Here is a 23,818-nt window from a genome sequence, read left to right on the forward strand (position 1 = left end):
AAATGCTCTAAAGCCCTCGCATTCAAACCAGACCCAAACTAGACAACTTAAAAGAAATGCCCAGGGAACACACTCGGACACTAGTATATATGACCCCTTCCAAGGAGCACAAATAAACAGGCAGTTGTGTAGCAGCTCCCCTTCTTCCCATTATAGGGGCTCTGCTATCAGAGACAGAAGTACATCCCTCTCAGTGGCAGAATGTTTGAATTCTCTCACTGAGTGAAAGCAGATCTGGGTCACTTAACAGGCTCCCTTCCTGGTTTGAAGAGCCCTTGTTTGTATGCTGAATTAGCCAATTAATTACCATAATAACAGTTGCCTGTCTGGCAGCTTGAAAACTCCCTGGTTTCCTGTGTGCCTTCTTGTGTGCCCTTCACCCTCTCAACCAGCAAATGAAAACCCAAAAAATGTAAGAACAAAAGATGGTTTCTTCCTGCTTCAGGATGCGACAGTGGTTTCTAAGTCTAGCAAAGAAATGTATGATTGGGTCTCACAGATAAAACCCTTTATGTTTTTTTTGGGGGGACACCTAGCTTAAAAGCCATTTTGTTTTTCTACTGCTTGTGATATCCCAAAAGGAGGAGTGTGAAGGAGAAAGAAAATGAAGTAAAACTCTAGAAAAATCTTCAGATGCCAGACACTCTTCAGTTTAAAAAATGGTACAGTATAAGCAATAACTTATACATTTATCTAAATGTAAACATTTATCTAGTATAATTCATATACCGTGTTTCCCCGATAATAAGACACTGTCTTATATTTATTTTTTCTCAAGAAGACACACTAGGGCTTATACCACAAATGCATAGAAATCCTGCTAGGGCTTATTTTTAGGGTAGGTCTTATTTTCGGGGAAACAGGGTATATGGCAGAAAATAACCAGCATCAAGCCAGTAAGAAGTTGCCTGCACGATATGCATACCTGTGAATGTTTAGTTCCAATAACATATTCTAGCAATATGAAAAATTTCTGAAATCATTCTGATGAAAAAGGTCAAGGTGTGAAGACACTGTACCTTAGTGTTCCCACAGAACCTCAGTGACTGGTGGGCTGTGAGTGGATTAAATGATACTGCTGTGGGGTTCTTTTTACAGTTGATTGTTTTACTATTGCTATGGATACCATTGGATACCTTTTCATGAAATGCTTTGAGCTCATTCAGGAAAAGACAGGATACATACAAAAATAAACTGTTGATGGCAAGAAAGGAAGAGCTGAGTTGGGGAAAATTCTGGGTTTGTGTCTCCACCCATCAATCTCGAGAGCAACTTAACTGGCTGGATTGTATCCACCACTGCACATCCAGACAGACTTCTATGCACAGTGCAACTTTAAGAGCCAGAGTTGTGTAGTGGTTAAGAGAAACGGACTCTAACCTGGAGAACTGGGTTCAATTTCGCACTCCTCCACATGAAGTCAGCTGGGTGACCTTGGGTCAGTCACAGCTCTCTCAGCCCAAAAAAAGTGTCACTCACCACCTGGTGGTGCATGACACTAATGAGCTAGAACTTAAGACTGCCAGATAATTTTCAGATCTCCTAGCTTTACTACATTATACTACATTAATTATTAATTAATTAGTGCAACTTTCTCACCTCTCTACTCCAGCTGCAGCCCAAAATGCCATTCCTGGGGATCCCGTGTCCAAGAGGAACAGCATGGGGGGCGCATTTTGGACTACAGTGGAAGGGGAGGGGAGATAAAAGTTGTGCTCCGCTGACAGAAATCATTCAATCCACAGAAATGCTCTGGTGGATCCAAGTCAAACATTTTAAATTGAGTAACATGCCATACAATTTATTATTCTAGATATGTAACAAATGAAATAAATGTTATTTAAGTGTGTCTACATTTAAAAAAAGGTGTCAAGAGAAGCACTTTCAACTTGAGGGTCTCTACTGGATGTTCTCAGGATCTCAGCCAAACATGAAGTGACCTACCTCCCAGCATGTACTTTAGTATGATACATTAAAACACATTTATTAGCCTATTGCAGATACTGTTATTCCTTTTTTGCTTTTGTGTGTGCGTGTGTGCCTGTGCCTAAAAGACATGGTGACCTCTGGCGACTCCTACTGAGGCATAAAGGACATGCAGTCTGCCTCTGCCTCCCGGCCCTGATATTCTTTGGAGGTCTCCCAATCATATACTTGCCAGGGTCAGCCCTGCTTAGCTTCCAAGATCTAATGAAACTGGGCTTGCCTGGGCTATCCAGGTTTGGGCACAGATATTGTTACTCTTGGGGTGTAGAAGTCTTCTCCATCTTTACACTTTCCACAAAGTATCTACATTAGCATAGCTTTATTATTTTATTAGTTTTCTTCATAATAAGGACCTTTAGGATTTATTAGAATCCATTCTTACTTTATCTGCAATAAAATTTTAACAGTGGTTATGTTTTTAACAACGGTAATGAAAACCTGAATATAACACAAAGACATCTTTCTAGTTTGGTTTGCACATTACATAAAGTTTTTCCTATGAGCCCCACAACCTCTATTATCTTGGCAATTTCTGCAATGCTTTTTACTGCTGTAATGCCCCAGCTCACTGTCATAACAAATATATACTGATCACATCTCATTCTTTTTATTATGAAGGACTGCCAAAAATGATCTCATATGAGGCTACAGAAAGTGCTACTACAGCTACAGGTAAGGTAAAGCAAGCAGGTGCAATTGCATTAGCTTTGCAAAATTATAACTATATGGTAGGCATAACACCTGAAAACTAAAAACTGCATCCCCGTGTAGAGTTCTTTCACTAGTCTCTGTAACATTTACAACGATTAACCCCATGTTACAATCGGCAGTGAATGGTGCAGTTGCAATGTGACAACTATCACGATGCAGAGAGGTGATTCTGAACATTGTGGGTTGGAGGGAGAACTGAACACGGGGTGCCATTGTCCAGTGGCTCCCTAAATTATAGCTCTAGCCTAAAAAAGCCCTGCTCCCGTTTTCTATTCCTGTTTTGTAACTTGAAAAGAAGATGATTGTACATCATGAAACGCATTTGATATTCTGCTATTGTTTTTGCATGAAATGAGAGAATGGTAAATTGAGTAAGGCTCTTTTCCCAAACATCTCCCATTTTGCAAAAAAAAAAAGTAGGGGAAAAAAACCCTAAGTGCCTTTCAGTGAATCCTCAAGAGAACTGTGCTATTTTTGAGCAGGATCCATTTCAGCATGACATTCGCAGGCAAATGGGCTGTAAATATTTTATACTGAGTAGCTCTCCCACCTCCCCTTCTTACCACACAGAATAGTGAGATCAAAGGGTTAGAAAGAGAGCTTCCAGTCACAGTTGCTATAACTAGTACTCACTTTTATTATTTATTTTTAAACGACCAGGTGCAGAAGCAATTGACCCAGCACACTGACTACTGGTTCTTGCCTTCAAAAAAACCCAAGACAAAACTGAGATTTTGGGTCACTTTTTTTTATTTTGGCCAATAAATGAAATTACCAAATGCAGATCATTTAACGTTTGGCGAGTACAGTCCAAATGCTCTCATAGGATGGGACTGAAAGTTCTTTCCACTTTTAATAATAGGCAGGTCACCTGAATGCTGTCCCTCTGTCCTGATCAAAAACCCTGTGAGATCTCAGGTGGGCAAATGGAATATATATGCACAGACTAAGCTGCCTCAAACACAGCCAGACTAGTGGTCTATCTAACTCAGTACAGTCCGGTCCGACGAGAAATGACTCTCCATGACCTCGGGCACAGAAGAGCCTCTCCCAATACTGCCTGTCACTGTAGATGCCAGGGACAGAACCTGGGACTTGTCACTTCTGACTTATGGGGACCCTATGAATTAATGATTTCCAAAATGTTTTTAACAGCCTCGCTCAGATCTTGCAAACTGAGGGCTGTGGCTTCCTTGACTGAGTCAATACATCTCATGTTGGGTCTTCCTCTTTTCCTGATGCCTTCACCTTTTTCTAACTGGGACTTATGACATACAAAACTTTCTCTAATAGCCCCTTCCCATGAGAAAAAAAGTAAGCTCCCCTAAGTCACATCAACTAACAGTAATCTTCAGTACAGTAACTTTTCAGAGCTGGAAAAAGTACACAGGAGGGCAACAAAGATGATTAGGGGGTTGGTGAACCTTCCCTGTGAGGAAAGGGTGAAGAGTCTGGGACTTTTCAGTTTAGAAAAGAGATGACTGGGGGAGGACACAATAGAGGTTTATAAAATTATACATTGGGATAGAGACTTGACAAAGAAAAAATTTCTCCCTTTCCCAAAATACTACAACTTGAGAACATCAAATGAAGCTGATGGGCAATAGATTCAGGACAGACAAAATAAAATACTGCTTTACACAGAGAGTGACTAAAATGCAGAATTCACTGCCAGAGGATGCGGTGATGGCCACAGGAATAAACAGCTTTAAAAGACAGATTCATGGGGGACAAGTCTATCAATGGCTACTAGCCATGGTGACTGAGGGGAACCTCCACATTCAGAGGCACTAAGCCTCTGAATTCCAGAGCCAGAAGGCAACATGAGGGGAAGGCCTCGACCTCTATGCCCTGTTGTGGGCTGTCCAGAGGAACTGGTTGGTCACTGTGTGAGACAGGATGCTGTACTAGATGGGACTATTTGGTCTAATCCAGCAGGGCTCTTCTTATGTTCTTCGAAAGAAACAACATTGGAAGCCCAACAAAACAGGATTATCTGAGGGATGAGGGGAACGAATCAGACCTATTTCTCTCTTGGCAACCCACAGCATCAAACCCAGCATACCAGGTCCAGTTGGACCATGGGCGCATCCTGTAAAGATCTAATGCCAGCCAGTTGATTAGGGATAACTGGCCCATTAACCACCAACTATCTCACAATCAGCTCTCTGGTGGCTCCACCCTGGGGATGACAAAGGATAGAAGCACGGGAGAGATAGCTCCAAGGCAGCCTTTGGTCCCTTATGGGCTTGGCCACACCTTCATGGAGCTTCTAGGTAGAGGGAGGCCACAGGGCCTGCCCCAGATAGGACTAGGGCCTTTAAAAGGCTGGAGGGAGGAGGCCGAGGAAGATGTACCAGCTTAGGGCCCCAGCTCAGAAGGCAGTAGAGCTAAGAGCTGAAATAGAGTGGTGCTCCACCCCTGACTATCTCTGTAAGAGTTCAGGATGCTTTAGCCAAATCAGACCCTAGCACATGACGGTGGACCTCAGAGACAGATTTTTAGAAGAGTAGCTGAAGGGGTAAAATTACATTTATTGGCCCATAAATATAATTATGATTGCTGTTGTTAGTCTTTTTTCTTTCTTTTCTTTTTTTCTTTTTTTTGTATGCCACCTTGAGGTCCAAGAGGAGGGAAGAAACAGAGTAATTAAAAAACACAAAAAAATAAAGGAACACAATAAATTTATTAACACAGCCCCTGGTTTTAATCTCTCTACAAGACACAGGCCGCTCTTAATAGAATCAAACATAATCATGAAATCAGGTTAAGTTTGCAATAAGAATTACTACTCACAGTCCACCACTCTAAGAAGACACTGTCCTCATTTTGTCTTGTGCCTGCTCAATGCTCACACTTATGACACGTAGGAGGTGAGCAAGGGAAAAGTTTGTGCACTGCAAGGATCCTGAGCAAGTTATAATACATCTCTGTTCTCTATAACAAGGGAGCCTTTACTGCTCCCCTCTCTGCAACTGGGTTACCACTGGAATAAAAGGCAGTGCACAGTGAAGAAATTAAAGGGCAGGGGTACCACTGGGTCAAAGCTGTGCCCCCTCCTCTGATGACCCCAGACATCTACATAGGCCCTCCTGGGGTTCCATTTCACATCACAATCCTGCATAACAGGATATTGGGAATTACATGAAGATTCTGAAAATGTTACAGAAGAACTCAAGAAACTCCTATCAACAGTGGGGTCAGTGGTTTTTAGGGGAGTTACTATGAGGAGGATAACCAATGAAATTTCTCAATACAATATGCTACAGCTGAAGTACTGAGAGAAATGTATGGAGACCTCTGGCTTGGAATACTTTAAAAAAAAAATTTTTTTTTTAATCCGTAACTATGGGGAGGGGGTTGTACTAGCTCCCCTAACCACAACAATTGCTTCCCAATCTTTGCTCACACTGCCAGAGCAAAAATCTCCCAACTTGCCTCTCAGGCCAGCAAACAAAAGGTAGGAGGAGAATGAATTAAGTATTCTGTTGCATAATACACTACACTGGGAGTTTCCTGGGAGATTTGGGGCAGCCTAGCATCAGATGTCACAACCAAGTGCATTCTGCCTTGATGGAGAAAAACGCATCCTCGTTGCCAGGTGTGGTTACCTGAACTACTCTTGCTAATCCTAACATGAAGCGCAGAGAGACAGGGATAAAAGGAGCAAACACCAAAGATTTCCAATAACTGTGCTGCAGTTTAATTGAGATGTTATGTTCTACTAATTGACTGCTTAATTTTAAAAAAGAGACACAGAAAGACAGCACACAGGTGCTCTGTGAAAGAAAAACAATAGCTCAGATTCAATCAGCTGACGCAAGCGAATGGTACAATGGAAGCATGTAATGGGAAACTATATACGTTTTTCCTTTCGTCTTCTTGGCCAGATTGGAAGGGGGGGGGGACGACAAGGGACAGAGACTCAAGTGCTCTTCAGAGAAATACTTACACCTCCTGCAGGTTCAGCAGCCCAGAGAAGGCAGAAGGATCAATCTCTGTCAACTTGTTGTGGCTCAGGTTTCTGTTAAAAAATGAGAGACAGGAGAATCAGCATATCACAGTCACTGCACTCAACAAAATTGGGTAGCCATAATTATCCTGGGATTGCATTGAGATATTACCTGCATTTTAAAAGTAGTTCAGACAAAACAAATGCAAGCACACGCAGATGAAAACACGTTCATTAGAATGACTAATTGGAGCTGGTAGAGAAACCGTTTCAACCAAGTTTAAAACTCCCCCCCCCAAAAAAGTTAGCAGCTCCCCTTCACTTGAGAGCAAGCATGGTGTATTGATTAAGAGCAGCAGACTCTAACCTAATCTAATCACCTTTCAGCAAGGAGGCCCCTTTTGATTGCCAAAATGCCTGTTTTCATCAGAAAATTAACAGAATATTCTTAAAACCTTACAGACACAAGAATTCTTACAGATAAGTTCACGGAAAAGGGATTTCATTTAGTACATCCGCAAATGACACATTACTGGAGTGGGCCATTCCTACGATTTCTTTGATGCACTGTGAGATTTTTTGAATAAAATATTACTTATTAAGATTGATTAAGATTTCACATTTCTGCCCTTGCTGGGAAAAATGTGTCAAGAGTGAGCTTTTGACATGAAGTTGTTTTCAGGTACACTCTACGGAACTAACCGCCTCTGATATCTTAGAAGAAGAAGGCTGGGTTTTTTATACCCTGCTTTTCTCTACCTTAAGGAGTCTCAAAGCAGCTTACAACCCCCTTCCTCTCCCCACAACAGTCACCCTGTGAAGCACGTGAGGCTGAGAGAGTTCTGAGAGAACTGTGACTCACCCAAGGTCACCCAGCAGGCTTCATGTGGAAGAGAGGAATCAAACCAGGTTCTCCCTATTAGAGTCCACTGCTCTTAACCACTATACCACACTGCCTCTCCTCACATCTTGTGATGTCAGAACTATAGAATTAAATAACTCTGACCCACCAAAATCCATACCACAGGGTTCCCACCATTACCACCTCAGCAATCTGGTTCAATCATAACAAAAGTTGGTGGTCAAAGTCTCATATACTTTCAACTCCCTTAGAAAACAGTAGATCTTTTAACGTAACCTCGGCCTTCTCTTCTTCTGCCAAGTAAAAGTATAACTGAAGGTATGTCCTACCATGCCACCATGTCAAGCCAACAACAAACTGGAGTAATCACCTATCCTAAAAGGCTTTTGTTTCTTCCAGAATCCATGTATAAACCATTCTGTCTTGTGCAGAGTTGGGCAACAGAAGACAATCAGCAGTCATGTTAAGGGATAAACAACTATGCTAGAAACCTTGAGAACCTTATCAGCTAAACTACTGCCAACACATTGAGCCAACAGTTATGAGATACCAAGCAGGTTACAGCAATATCTTTTGTTAGACCAGCTAGTTACAACCTCAATTCACTTCACATCTCTGCCCTTTGAGATTGCTTATCAAATACAAGAAATAAACAAGCACCCTTCGCATTAATTTAAAGTGTACAGCCTTCAAAGTCACCTACAGCAGTTTCTAGGGAGCCAGGTTTCCCCTCGGGGTCAATAGCTGACAGCCTTTAATATGCTTCGAACAATCAAAAAGGGTTTTGTATCTCATTTAAAAAGTCAGATTGTGGAATAAAAATTCTAAGGCACTTCAAACCTAAGTCGACACGTTCCAAGAAGGGGGGGGGGGAGGAATAAAAATGCAATTTGTCCAGATTATTACAGCAAAGAATCCCTTCCTCAAAAACCACAAAGTCAAGCCTGAGCTCATCAGCTAGATGAAAAGGGCAGGCAAAAATGCACATGAGCCCTGAAGTCAATTTTCTCCAAAAGGAATGCAAACGAGAGCACAAAGTAAGGCACACTTGTGCAAGAATAGCAAGAATATTAAGAGTGCAGTCTTTCCTTCTGTGTTCTGCACATGGATTGAACCGCTAAGGAGATAATATACACTCTTGTCTGACACCTCAGCCAACTGGAAACCATTCGGTTTCCCCACAGTCTGTCCTAACATTAGCCTCTCGTCCAGAGAACAAGTTGTGCATCAAAACAATCAGATGCTGTGGCACACCCATTTCTTTTAAAACTGTCCATAGCCTTTCATGGTCTGCACTGTCAAATGTTTTGATTTTAATCTGAAATTCCCTCATATGTTCCAGTCATATAATGAGAAGACAAGATTCACTGGAAAAGATAATAATGCTAGGAAAATCTGAAGGTAGTAGAGGAAGATCCAGTATGAGATGGATTGAGCCTATGGCCTTCCGTTCGCAAGCCCCAAGCAAGGCCGTCAATGGCAGGGTGTTTTGGAGGTCATGAACTCATAGGGTCATCATAAGTGGGAAGTAACCTGACAGCACATAACACACACAATCCTATGCAAAGTTACTCAAGTATGTCCACTGATTTCCACAGGCTTACATTGGAGTAACTCTGCACAGGACCGCGCTGTCAGTTCTTGCAGCTTCATTCGTGAGATGTAAGAATTTTAAACAATTTCATAAAGCTCCAAGGTCCTAAAAAACTGAAGCTTATAAATTTAATTTAAAGGGGGGAAAGAACATGGCTACAAATATGAATGCCATGTATCCTCGAGGAAAAACTCGCAAATTCCTGACCTAAAAAGAGCTCCTGTATCTTGCAGACCAGCAGAAGGCAGCTAATGCCAACTTCAAGATGTTTTCTGCAGCAACTCCCTACCTAGTAGAATGGCTCCCTGACGGCTAAAAAGCCCCCCTTGCCTATCTTTCAGACTTTGTTCCGATGAGCTTTCGTAACAACAAATAGGTACCCAAATGGATTACTTAACTAACATTATAACTTGCCTTGAGTCCCTGACTGGGAGTAAGGCAATTTTTAAAAAGGCCACAAATAAAATCAATCTTTAATGGGGCTCCACTGTACAGCACAGCAATTTGGCAAAAACAGACTTCTTAACAGTTCCATGGAGAAAGAAAATCCACATGAACTGGAATTTCTGCCAAGCTTTATTTGGAACTTCCGCCAGGCTTTATTTATTAATTGATCCTCTAAAACTTCAAATTAAAGCAGAAACTAAGAGCAGTATTGAACATTTTCTCTTGAAACAAGGGTTTACTGACCAATGTATTCTAATTTCACACTCAATGCCTGTCTCCTCTACTTCATGCAAATATGTGAAATTACATCTAGGTTAGGTGATTGGACTGCGAGGGGGAATAACCACCACTTGTACTTTAAGGTACCTGGATTTGTTTTACTACTTCTACTGTTATGTCTACTAATATTAATTAAATCCCCTTTTCTTTCTTGCGTATAGCTAGTAGAGAATAATGTTCAACTGTAAGTTCAACATACCTCTGGATTTATTGGGTGAACTGACTGGTAGACATTTTTTCAGGGTCTTAACTAGAGGGGCCCCTTCCTGGCGGTGCTACCAGAGAACTCTGAATAGCAGAAGACAAGGATTGAAACTGGGACCTTCTGCAAGCAAAACATTTGCTCTGTCACTGATCCATAGAGCCAATAGCAAGAGGCTCCATTATTCAACACATGCACATGCATCTCTCCAGCATTATTTTTGGCCTGCTTTTATGCCAAAAGAATTGCTTAGAGTGGCAAGCAACCAATTAAAAATATTTTTCAAAAACCTATCAATGAAAGAAACAGAACAGACTGAACATCCTAAGGCAGTGTGGCATCACACCCAAAAAGCCCATCACTGGACACCACCTCCCTAACCTTTGGAGACTGGGGGAGGGGAGAATTCCTGGCAACTCCTAGAAAGGATTGATGCCACTGACAGTGATGTTTTAATTTTTTTTCCCCTCCCACCAGCTATTGGAGTGCTGGCAAGCAATGGCCACAGGGGGCAGGAGATCTCCCGCCCCCAAGCAAGAACATGGCAATCCCATGGAGCAGGCAGTCCTTCAGCAAGCTTGAGGCCGGATTATTTATAGATTCACAGAACAAATCCAGCACTTTTGAGTTGTGCCTGGAAAACTAGAACCCAATATATAAGTTGTAACTAGGCTTCCCAATTGCCCAGGCCTGGCAGGAAACTGCCTAGGCCCAGCTCCAATATCCCACCCTTGAGAAACTGAGGAACAGGAGAAAAAATGGCCTCCATCATGATGCTCTAGGAATTTCCTCTAGTCATAGAGACTGGGGGAAACCCAATCACCCAAAAATTATATCACATCTATCCCAAACTCCACTGTCATCTGGAACTGCCTCCCAAAATCTACCAGTATTGCCTCTACCAGCAGCTGGAACCCTACTCGCAGCACAGAGGTACTACGTTCATTATAATATATTCCCAACAACAGCCCTGTGGCTGTATTCTGTATTGGTTTACGTTCCTGAGCGTTCCTCAAAGGCAGTTTTCCATGAAGTGCATTACAGCAATCAAAGCTTGCTGTGACCAGAGACAGATCAATTCTGGCAAGCTCTAGAACACTAGAGATGGATGCTAATATTGTCCTGGAAATGCTAGACTCAGGTGACCAACAGGCACCCGAATTAAGTCTATAAAATGGGAACATTGCTCTAATTAAAAGAAATTCATGCACCCTGAAAGAGAAAAGGGCAAAATATTTTTTGCAATGTAAATAAGACAAGGAAACAACAAGAATTACAAGTTTTGAGTGCCATATATTCCTGCCATTCTAATGCATCCAGAACACTGAATTTCTCTTTTATTACAATGCATTCAATTCCTGCTTGAAGGAAGAATTAATTTAGAGAGGGAGGCAAGATTAGCTAGTTTTTCATGGTGTGGCCTAAGGTTTCAAAGTGATAAAGAAGTTAATATGGGGGGAAGGTTCTTCAAATTCATAGGTTGCTTACTTGCTGCACATAATAAATAAATGTTCTTTAAAAGCCACATCACTGTCCACTTTTTGTTCAACAAGCCAAAGGTATCAGAATAGTTTGCCGTCCCTTACCTGTCTGTCACTGTAAGCTCAGCAAATTGTGTCCAAAAACTTTCTGGCACCTTTTGCTAAAGAGGCGGGGAAGGGATGAAAGAGGGGAGGGGAAAAACTGGGGAACGGTTCTTAATGCCAACTGTGGCTTTCATTAAACACTTTGTCAGCCTTTGTCCTAACACAACTTTTCACCGTTGCACACACAAAAGGAACCAAGAGCTCTGGACAATCAAAATCTTTGCAACAGAAATTCCTCCGGCTAATCTGTCGAAAGATAGCTGCCTAGTCGGCAGCTCGCTGAATAGCCGCCCTGCCCCCAGTACACACCCCCTCGGCCAAATTTCTGCAGATGTTTCAATACGGTAAAAAGGGAGCCCAGAGCACACATGGCTGGATCTGAATGGGAAAAGAAAGCCGCTGGAGTTACTTGTGAAGGGACAGCGTATCTGAAAAGGCCCCTTTCTGGCTGAAAAGAAAGCACAGCTCTTCAACAGGCAGATGTTGAATCTCAACCCATTCACAGATTTTAAAGAAGGGTTTGATGAATTCCTCTCCAGCTTCCAAGATAAGCGGTCAAAGAGGAGGATAAGAAAATAGGTTATTTTCCTTAAAAAACAGTGTGATGCTAGAGCATCTTCTCAAAAACATGTTATTCAGAGTCAGTTATCCGCAGAACTGTCCCCAAGATAATTCTACGAGCAGGAACAAAACGAAGCCTAGGGCACCTTACAGTCTAACATGTTTTTATTCTAGCATAAACTTCCATGGATTTGAGCCCAATTTGGCAGATTTTCTAGTCTGCCAAAAAATAAGAAAAACTTAACACTAGGATAAAAAATTGTTTATCTTTAAATTGCCACAACACTTCTGTTTATTTGTGTTTTAACAGCCACCCAAAGCAAACATTCCTATGAACAGGGCCAACATCAACCTAGAATTGTGGAAATTAAGGAAAAGATGAGTAGGTTATCCTACTCAGTTGACACTCTTCTCTAATGCATTTGCAAAAGTCATAGGGCAAAGCAGGAAATATTACTGTAGGACAGCCCTGCAGCAGGTTTAGCTTGCTTCTCATTATTTTTGCTCCCCCAAATCCAAAGATATTTTTTGAACTGGTTTGGGAAGTCTACAAAACTATAAGACTTATCCAAGAGCGGAGCATGTGGGATACTCCTCTACAAAGCTGGGTAGGCTTAGAGTAGCCAACCTCCAACCTCCTTGGAAGGTAGACTCTATGGCATTTTACCCCACTGAAGTCCTTCCACAAGCCCCGCCTTGTCCAGGCTCCACACCCAAAATCTCCAGGTATTTCCTGACCTGGAGCTGGCAACCCTATTTCAGTTCTGTCATGTCTCAAAGGGTGACAGAATTGACAAATTAAAGAATCAGACTCCTACTCAATTGCCATATCGAGTGCCCATGTAAAAATTCCACAGGGCTGACATACTCTTCATGTTAATGATGGGTAAACTACAGGACTGTGGACTGGATTGTAGTATAGATAGGTGGATAGGGAACTGGTTGGAAAACTGACTCAGAGATTATCTGTCAATGGCATTTCATCTGAATGGAGGGAGGTGTCCAGTGGGGTGCCACAGGGCTCAGTTCTGGGCCCGGTACTTTTCAATATTTTTATAAATGATCTGGATGACAGAGTGGAGGGGCAACTCATTAAATTTGCAGATGACACTAAATTGGGAGGAGCAGCGAACACACCAGAAGATATAGACTTCAACGAGATCTGAACACACTGGAAAAGTGGGCGGATGTGAACAAGATGCAATTTAACAGGGATAAGTGCCGAGTTCTACATCTGGGTAACAAAAATGAGGAACACGCATAGTGGATGGGGGATACTCTTCTGAGTAGCAGTGTGTGTGAACAAGATCTTGGGGTAAGGATGGACGGAAAGTTAAACATGAGCAGCCAGTATGATACGGCTACAAAAAAGGCTAAAGCAATCTTGGGCTGCATCAACAGAGGCATTACATCCAAATCACAAGATGTCACAGTCCTGCTCTACACTGCATTGGAGTATTGTGTGCACTTCTAGAGGCCTCACTTCTAAATGGATGCGGACAAAATGGAGCGTGTGCAGAGAACAGCAACGAGGATGATTGGGGGCCTGGAGACCAAGCCTTATGAGGAAAAGCTGAGGGACTTGGGAATGTTTAGTCTGGATAAGAAGAGGTTGAGGGGGGACATGGTTGCTCTCTTGAAGTATTTGAAGGGCTGTCACTTAGAGGAGGGCATGGAGCTGTTCCTGTTGGCAGCAGAGGATAGGACTTGCAAAAATGGGTTTAAATTAAGGGTGGGACTGTACCGGCTGGATCTTAGGAAAAACTTTTTTACAGGAAGAGTTGTGCAACAATGGAATCAGCTGCCTAGGGAGGTGGTGAGCTCCCCCTCACTGGCAGTCTTTAAGCAGCAGCTGGACAAACACTTGTCAGGGATACTGTAGGCTGATCCTGCATTGAGCAGGGGTTTGGACCAGATGGCCTGTATGGCCCCTTCCAACTCTGTGATTCTATGATTCTATCTGAGCTGGCATTAACCACCACGATGGACCTGTGGTCCCTACAAGGAGATGAAAATAGCTTTAGCAGTAACCTAGTGGTTAAGACTGAAAAGCTGTCAATGCAACTGTTAGCACAAACATACCCAAATATCCAGTCAAATCCAAATTCTGACATTGAGAATTCACAATTTGCAGATTTACGCATTAGCTGGCAAATGAAAATGCTGTGAAATCTTTGTTAGCTGGCATTCAATTATCCAGAACGCTTTGTGAACTAGCATCCCCCAGAGGCCAAGATCCTCCCCCTCAGCCACCATATACCTGTGTCATTGTGCACAACCCTCACTTCTACCTCTCCAGCTGGCCAGCTATATGCCTCCAGCCATTACTGGGCGTCTGACAGCCAGAGCAAACAGATGACATGTTCTGGTGCCTCCTTCACCCTGCCTTGAGTTGTCAGGAACCAGCTCCATTGGTGGGCTCCCAAGCAGCTGGCCTGCTTGTCTGCATGTCTTGGGAGCAGAGGCACAGCCAGAAAATTTTGGCTGGGGGGGCATGGGGAAATCGGGGGGGTGCCCCAGCCACACCTGCTGCTCCTCTTGTAGCAGCAGAAGCTCCAACTCCAGCTCTGCTGCGAACTCGAGTCCTCCTCTAGTCCTCTTCTAGTCCTCTTGTTTGGAGAGACTCGATTCCAGGCTGCTTTTCTGTGTAACCTGGGGAGGGGGAGAATCTTTGACTCTCTCTCCCCCGCATTTTGCAATTTTATTTTATTTGCATTTTTTAAAAGTTATTTTTTACCCCAGGAAAAAAAAAAGACTGAAGCTCCCCTGACTATGCCCAGGGTCATTCTGGAAACCCAACATGTATCTTACACTTTGGATTTTTAAAATTTTTGTCCAAGTGGGCAGCGTTCATCTGTGAGGGACACTGACCCCAAATGCCCCCATGGCCACAGGCCTGCTTGGGAGGAAGGACCCCAACAGGCATGAGAGCTGTCCCTATGGAGCGCAGTTCAGTCACTGCAAACTCCCCCAGGTAGGGGGCGGAGCAGAGAAAGAAGCAAAAGCACTTGGCACATTTGATTAACCAGCAACTTCCATTTCCCATGAGTAAAAAGGTAAAGGTTCCCTTGCTCGAAAGCCAGTTGAATCCGACTCTAGGGTTGTGGTGTTCATCTCCGTTTCAAAGCCGAAGAGCCAGCGCTGTCCGAAGACGTTTCCGTGGTCATGTGGCCGGCATGACTAAACACCAAGGCGCACGGAACGCTGTTACCTTCCCACCGAAGTGGTACCTATTTATCTACTTGCAATTTCTTGCTTTCGAACTGCTAGGCTGGCAGGAGCTGGAACTAGAGATGGGAGCTCACTCCATCATGCAGCACCCAGGTCTCGAACTGCTGAACTACTGACCTTCCACAGCCTGCAGTTCAGCGTCTTAACCACTTGAGCCCATGAGTGCCAGATAACAAAACTTTCACTGTACCATGCAAAAATTGATCTGCAAATATGTAATTACCTCTAGGCAGGGGTCATTTCGTAGAAAAAGAGCTTGGGGAACTCATTAGCATAACTCATTAGCATATGCCACACCCCCTGACATCAGGGGCCCGGCGGTAGACCTGCAAGGCCAGCGGGAGTGCGAGGAAGCCCCGCCAAGGCCCTCCCTGGCCTCAGGCAGGCAGGGGTGGGGAGAGGCGGGGAGGAAGCAACTTACCCTCCCTCTTCTCCTGCCTCCTCCTGGCTGAATGAGGGCTGGAAGCGGGGCGGCCGGAAGCAGGGGGCGGGGCTTCGTCATGTGCCCCACCCCCCTGCACCTCACCCGGGGGAACTGCGTTCCCCCCCGAAATGACCTCTGCCTCTAGGAATAATATTCACTGTTAACTACTGCACACCAAATGAATAATAGGGATGCTAATAACGTAGATACTAATATTTGTGGGAATGGAAGTAATTTAATATTCAAAATTAAACACCCAAATCTCAAAATATACTTTGGGCGGAATCCCAAAGTATCATAAGCACAGCAACAAACAAACAAAATCATTTTCCCTTTCCCACTGTAGCCCCATACGCTCCCAGCATCTGAAGCCATGGTTTATTTGATTTATTAACCAACTTTAGTCTTCATCACACCAGCACATAATGTACCAACTCAGATATCCGGGCTTAATCCAGATTGGTTGCCCAGCACCGCCCTTACAGCAATCCAGGCTAACATGCAGCTGGGCTTTGGTGAGGAGGCGTGGGAAACCGCAAGAGCAATGAAACCACAATTTGTTGCAGCAGGATTTAAATTAATGTCTGTGAGCCTACTTCTGATTTCACAAACTGTTGTCAAAATAAACCATGGTTTTGCATTATGCCTGAACTGAGAATCCATCACACTGGGCTAATGGAGCCAGGCACCCGGCAGCAGTCTAGCATAGGAAGAAGGAACAGTTCTAGGAATTTGTCAGAGCGCACACAAAAAAAAGTATGCTGGAAAAACATCAAAGCATGAAACACACACTACTTTGACTCTGGAAGGGCTCTTCAATCAGCTGATACCATGCCAGATTGCCCACTATTGCATCACACCCAGTGACGTAGTTGAAGAGCCTAGGGAGAGGGGGATGGAAGAAGCCTTTGTTTTAGCTCCAACAGTAACTATCCCCCAAGCTAAATGTTACCTTCTTGCTCTTTTTTTTTTTAAAGCTATCAACTTCGTAAATAAGCCGACTGCGCAAGGCACAGTTTAATCATTACCAAAATCAAACTGGCAAGTCAGAATAAGCCATTGTCTTTAAGTTAAGGCCACAGAACAGCAAGGACTCTATTTTTGGTCCCTTTCCCAAGGACTGAACTTGGATGGGTCCTGCCCATTTCTGTAAAAGCAAAACCACAATCAATCAATCATTGTGCTTTCAAAAGGCAGGCTCACTGTTTACCAGGACTCTGTTTACTTATATTTCTGAGACTCTTTCTGTGTGTGTGTACTCTTATTATAAAGGAAGGACCAATCTGTTCCCCAAACACACAGTAGACTTGGAAAGGACAAAAAGGGGAGCATTAAAAAAACTTCCAAGGAACGTTAAATCATCCTGTCATATTCTCTACAGATTCTTATAGAACTCATTGTCTTGATTTTTTAGTTTACTTGTGCCAAAGAAAACCAATATTTCATTTTGGATTTCACTCACTGGATTCGGCACCTCCCACACACACACACAGATCAAGATGGCTACCCACAGCTCTTGCTGCAGTATAGGAAGAAAAAGTTTAAAAGGTTTGATGTACGCATCATCTTGCCAGTCCCCAGGAGAGAGCGGGGGATCTCCCAATTTTGGGGGCTCCTGCCCACCACCGTCTAACTGGCCAGTGGTGGGGAGCCCCACCCCCAACTGCCACGAGCTCACAGGATGTCCCCAACAAGATGACGTCATGTGAAAGTGACGTCATCACACCGGAGATGCTCTGGTATTTTGGGTAAAACACTTAGAGAGGCCCCTCCCACCCCCCACCGGGGCCAGGTAAGGACCTGGCAACCCTAACCACAGCTATGTTACCTAAAATTATTTATCAAGAACTAAGACTAATGGTGCCTGTTTAACAGACAGCAAAAGATTCAAAAAGTCCCTTCAATATGGTGTGTGAACACATTTTGTTACTATGCTTACCACAGTCTGTCTCATCCCACAAAGAACTTCCCAGGTGAATCTAAAGTTCCTCACTGAGATGTCCAAAGGTAGGCACCTCAGCAATTTGGGGTTTTCCACATCATATAAATCAGGATCCTAAACCGGGATTAAATCTTAGATTGCCTGCTGGTGCAGAGTAAACAAATTCCCCAGGTTCAGACAGCAAAGTGAAATGAACCGTGGCTTGGAAGTTCTCCACAAGTGACAGATGATTCAAAGGGCACAGGTAAGCATAAGCAAATCAAAGCTTACTTGGAACTTAAATGGCGCTTGTTGGGACATCTCAACGAGTTAGTAGCTTCATCTTCAGAAGCAAGATACATACATAACCTGCTTCAGTGGAAACCAGCTTTTCTGGCAAGTTTATCGCAAGCCAAACTGAAAGTATGAGAAAGCACCACTATGGTACACATAAAGTGCCTATATCTTGCAATGATTTTGCCTATGTCCTACTGTGTTGAGCAGCAGGCAGTGGCAGAAACAAGGGAAGCAAGCACAGGGTGTAGTCCTGACACTGTCCTGTTCTGGCCCTTAAAGGACCTCCTACATCAATCCAAAAATGCAACAGAACTCCAACGTCCTCCATTTCTTAATACTGGTTAATTTTGGACTTATTTTATATCCCGTTAATAAAAAAACTTGTTTTAATTAAAAAAAACTCCCACGTCCTGTACCCCCTTTGTTGCAGGCTGGCCAGCCATGATCTATCCATGGTGTAAGTCATGAACAATGACCAGGGGCACTGTAAGGTACTTGTACTCCCAATTTTTTTTTTAAGGTAGCCTTGTTTCTTTCCTGTTATGTTTTCTTGTGTTGGGTGATAGTGAGATATTGAAAAAATGGTATTTAGCAGAGATAAGATAGTCCAGCAGAGCCAGAGTAAAATAATTCAGACTGAGAGTTCATGTGTGATTAAAATATGCATTTTTTACTAAATTCTAGCATGGGAAGGGTAACTGGGATGAAAATAACAACAGAGCAAAATCGGCTACATTCTTACTCTACAAAGACCAAACTAGAAGAGAGAGAGTATGGCTACTCTTCTTGTTCTTCTTCAGAACACTGAACAAAGACGGGAAGAGAAGCCATAAAATGGTAATACACCTTGACACTTTAGTCCCAATCAAATCCCTAGATCAGGGAGAAAATTCCCGGGCTTTCTACATCTAAAGAAATTTGTTACATGAGAAACATGTGACTTCCTGTGAGTAACATAAACAAACATTTAACCCCAGATATACTGAGTGTTTTCAACTTGTAATTCCCAACATCTTGCAATTATGAGCAGTATCTACAGCCAAACTTTTTATCAGTTTCTTTTTTTCTTTTTTTTGGGGGGGACACAACCAACCCAAACTGAAAACTGGCCCAGACCTCAAACTGACTGTTTCAAATGAAGGTATACAGTTTCTACAGCTGTATGCCTTGTCTCCTCCTAAGAAATCAATGACTACCAATAATTTAGTTCTGGTCATGGTAGGATTTTGTTACTCATAAAGCACTACACAATTTAATGAATCCCAAAACCAGCTTCAGCAAGGACTCTATTTCTCTCCCCACCCCCGCAAAAAAAAAAAAAAGCAAAAAGCCTTGAACAAAAGTGTTACAAATATAACATTCCATGATGAGACAGCTTTGCGCTGGGGGTGTGTGGAAATCTCAGTACACAAACTGGTACATTTCGAATTCTGCAGTATTTACCCACAGGAGCTCCAAAAGGTATGAGGATTGCCAACATATTTTTTTTCCAGATTTCCAAAGGGAATGCCTATTTTAAATTCCTGCAGGGGCCTTTTTGTCACGCAGCCTGGCAGCGTGGCTGACTTGTAAAAACAAAAAATTAACACCATCTATATTTAACCGACTTCCTGCTTTCATCCTAGAAATTAGGAAACAATGTCTTAATTGCAAGAGCGATTCTTTGTTTTTATTTTGCTCAAAACACCGAAGCCCGAAGAACTGTGCATGCCTCACAGCTGGTGTGCAGATAAGTATCATTCCACTTACAGTAGGATGATCCCTGCTCGTCAGCTCTTGCGTGGATCATTTGGTGGAATGACTGCACACATTTCCGTTTTAAAGAACAGGAATGCTTTCATACTGATCAAAGGAAGCATAGCATAAACTAGTTGCACAAGTTACTGGGGAGGAAAAGCACAAAGTGATCTTCGGTAAGAAAAATGAGCAAGCAGGTTTGATAACTCAATGGCAGACTTTTTGTCTCGAAATATCATCAATCCTTCCAAACCACAATCCCTCCCCCTCCCCATGCACACACTCATCTCACTTTAGCCCAAATTCATTTGTAGCAATTTTTAAATCATTATTATTCTGCTTCTTACAAAATAACTGGCAGAGAACAAACAACATACTGGCAAAAAATGAGCCGTCAAGTTAAAACAAGACCCGATTTTAAAGGATCAGAAACTGATTAGTCGAAACGTTAAAATGGAATGTTAAAAAAAAAGTTCCCACTACCACCTCCTGTAATGAGTCATCCATTTATTTATTTTTTATGTCAAACTTGATAAACAGCAATATAGATATACCTAGAGGGATCTAGACACCTGTGTGTGGGTGTAGATATCACAAGCATAAATTAGTTAGCAGATCGTTTGTCATTGCAGCTGTTCTCTGCAACCTGATCAGGACTGGGAAGTTTAAAATAAAAATCAGCAGGATGTTAGACCCCAGATTTCATGGGAGATAACCATGACGCAGGATTTTAATACAATATGGGAGGACAACTTGGGAATTCTCGTCTGGATCTGCTTTTAGAATCCCTTGTAACATGTGTCTTGTTTTGGATGCAAGTGGTAATGCAATTTACAGACATGGCGGGAAATAAGGTACAAGCCCACACAGAACGGATCCCCGATTGTCTGGGAGACAATCCTGACAAATCACGTAAAAGGTCTCCAGAGTGAGGGGGAAAGGGGGGGAAACCACAAATGGGGTAATTCTGCACAATGCAGCTCTGCTTAGAATCCCACCTGGTAAGTGAAATTTTAAGCAAACCAGCTTCAGCACATTTAATGCAGGTGGAACAAGTTTACGAAATGCCCAGAACTCTTCTTTGGTGGCTTCCCAGAATTACAATCAGTGTTCCCTCTAAGCTGAGTTAGTGTGAGCTAAGTCATAGTTTTTTAGCCTCCGGCTCACACATTTTTGTCTTGGCTCAGGAAGGATGGCTCCAGAGCAAACTAATTTAGGCAGTGGCCAAATTGCTTGCTCACAACTTGAATGCCAGTAGCTCACAGAGCAGAATTTTTACTCACAGGACGCCACAGCTTAGAGAGAACACTGATTGCAACTGGTCTCCAGCTGACAAAGATCAAGTCCTCTGGATAAAATAGCTGCTTTTGAAGTTGGACTCAAAGGAATTAAAGCCTGTTGCGGTCCCTCCCCTGATCCCAACCCTCCCCAGGCTCCACCCCCCCCAAATCTCCAGGAATTTCCCAACCCAGAGGTGGCAAGCATACCCCTGAACCATTTTGCACTCTTGCTGTGGGGCCTATCAGGAAACTTATTTCTACTGGATCTCCCTCTCCAGCCAATATAAAACATTATTTTATTGATGCTACAGTTAAAGACATCTGGGAAGAAAATAAAACTCTCATTCAAGTATTAGTACTGTCAAGTTATCTATTAAACTGCATTCCTAAAGAGTTAATAGCAGCTTTTTTTCATACTGAATAGGATGAGACTGCTGATTAAGGTGGGAGAATCGGACCATATGGACTAGTTCATAGTAAGGATGTGCATTCGACTCGGCTGAGCCGATTAGGAACCCATTATACCGGACAAGAAGGGGGACCCGCGATACTTGTGGAGGGAAGTATTCCCCACAGCTCCCGGCCTGCAGAAGCAGGAGGAGCTCCACAGGAGGAGGAAATGGCAGCAGGTGAGCACAGCAGGCAGTCCCATCAGGCCCGCCAAGCCTTCTCCCTCCACCCTCCCTCCCCAGTGGCGGCAAGGCCTGAGACCCGCCAAGCCTTCTCCCCCCTCCCCCAACACCAGTGCCGGCGAGGCCCACCAAGCCTTCTCCCTCCTCCCTCCCCGTGGTGGCGGCAAGGCCTGAGGCCCGCCAAGCTTTCTCCCGCCCCCCTCCCCCCCGCACCGGCAGTGGTGAGGCCTGAGTGGCTCACAGCCGCTGGCCTGCCAAGCTTTCGTCCCCTCCCCCCAGCGGCAGCAGCGAGACAGTTGCTAGGGCATTCTCTGTGCATGCACAGGGAACGGTCTTTTACTTTTGAGGGGATTTAAGTATCCCCCATATAGTTTTTTCAACTTTTTAGATTTTTCTGCACATCCGGGGACTGCTCAAAGTGTGCAAGAAAATCTCTCTGCCCCCCAAGTGCCCCCGATGTGTGGATTTAGATATCCACACGGAGGGGGCAACTTGACTATTAGATATATAGATAGATGGCCAATTACCGAATCAGATTCTCTGATCTGATTCGGCAGGCCGATTAGGGCATACCCACATATTCAGGGATACCAAACGGGGAGAAGTAAAGGATCACAGGCGCTTCTGCCTGACACAGGGGGCCAGCGCACCGGCCCCTCTGACAGGCAGAAGTGTCTGAGATCCATTCCTTTCCCTCTCTCCCTTCTCTTCCCCTTGCCTCGCCTCCAAGCAGGGCAAAGGGAAAGGGGGGGGAAGGGAACCCAGGAGAAGCTTCTGCCTGACAGCAGGGCCAGCACTGTCCCCGCTGCCAGACAGAAACATCTGAAAGGAGCATGCCGCCTCTGCAGAGTGACTCCAAAGACAGAGGGGGTTTAAAGTTTAATTCCCCCCTCTCTGGAGTTGTGCCACAGTGGCGGCACACTCCCTTAATTGAAGAGAAGGTAATTTGCCTTCCCTTCAATGATGGAAGCCTGCCACACACCCCCACACACACACAACTGGGGGGAATCATTATACCCTATGGGGACAGTTCCCATACGGTATAACTGCTCCGAATTAATTCAGCTATACTGATAATTTCGCAAACCCCAGTATCATACCGATACTGGGATTTGGGAATATCGGCAAATGCCAATATTTTTCAGGTTTGGGATATCCAATCCAAAAAATACCGATTTTTTTGTGTGTGCGCGCACGCACCCCTAGTTCATAGTACATTCGAATCCCCACTGAGCCATGGAGATCACCAGGCCAGTAATTCTTTTTCAGACTAGTCCACCTCAATGGGTTGTTGTGAGGCTGCACAGGGATGAGATGAATAAGGCCTGGTTAAAGAAGGTAAAAGGTGAATAAGGCTCTTTAAAGAAGGTAAAAGGTAAAGGTTCCCTTGCTCGAAAGTCAGTCGAGTCCTACTCTAGGGTTTCGGTGCTCATCTCCGTTTCAAAGCCGAAGAACCAGCACTGTCCGAAGACGTTTCTGTGGTCATGTGGCCGGCATGACTAAACACCAAGGCGCACAGAACGCTGTTACCTTCCCACCGAAGTGGTACCTATTTATCTACTTGCAATTTCTTGCTTTCGAACTGCTAGGTTGGCAGGAGCTGGAACTAGAGACGGGAGCTCACTCCGTCATGCGGCAACTCGGGTCTTGAACTGCTGAACTACTGACCTTCCACAGTTCAGCATCTTAACCACTTGAGCCACCGCAGCTCCTTCTTTAAAGAAAGGGCAAGATAAATATTAATAACTTCCAGGACATCAATCCCACTAAGTAGTGGTGTTGAAACTAGTGGCATGGATTGTATCTAGAGAAAATTCAGTTCCATTCACATCAGATGTGAACCCCCATTCAATACATTTCTCTGGGAGACAGGGCAATGCTCTCCATCATCATGAAAGCAAAAAACTCCACATCTTTTGAACTGCTGTAGTCTTAACAAAAATGTCCATCAGTAGCTTGTGTTTGCTTCAAGCATCACATTCAAAGAAGCAATGACATCCTGCTTAGGTCTCTCCCTATCTTCAATGTAATGTTACTGTGAGATACCTGTACTAACTTGCGGGATGGGCGGGGGGGGAAGGTCAGGAAAGCAACAAATGCCAAAGTAAAAATATTT

General features: G+C 43.7%; 1 protein-coding gene across 1 annotated transcript in view; it reads right to left on the bottom strand.

Annotated features, from left to right (window-relative positions):
• Positions 1–23,818, bottom strand: part of LRIG1 (leucine-rich repeats and immunoglobulin-like domains 1) — a 153,399-nt gene that overhangs the window by 88,763 nt on the left and 40,818 nt on the right. Inside the window, exon 2 of the mRNA XM_015418010.1 lies at positions 6,650–6,721. Coding sequence (XP_015273496.1) covers positions 6,650–6,721 — 72 coding nt within the window. The remainder of the gene's footprint in view (positions 1–6,649; positions 6,722–23,818) is intronic.

The sequence above is a fragment of the Gekko japonicus genome, unplaced genomic scaffold (assembly GCF_001447785.1).
Source record: "Gekko japonicus isolate JY-2015 unplaced genomic scaffold, Gekko_japonicus_V1.1 scaffold1240, whole genome shotgun sequence".
NCBI lineage: Eukaryota > Metazoa > Chordata > Lepidosauria > Squamata > Gekkonidae > Gekko > Gekko japonicus.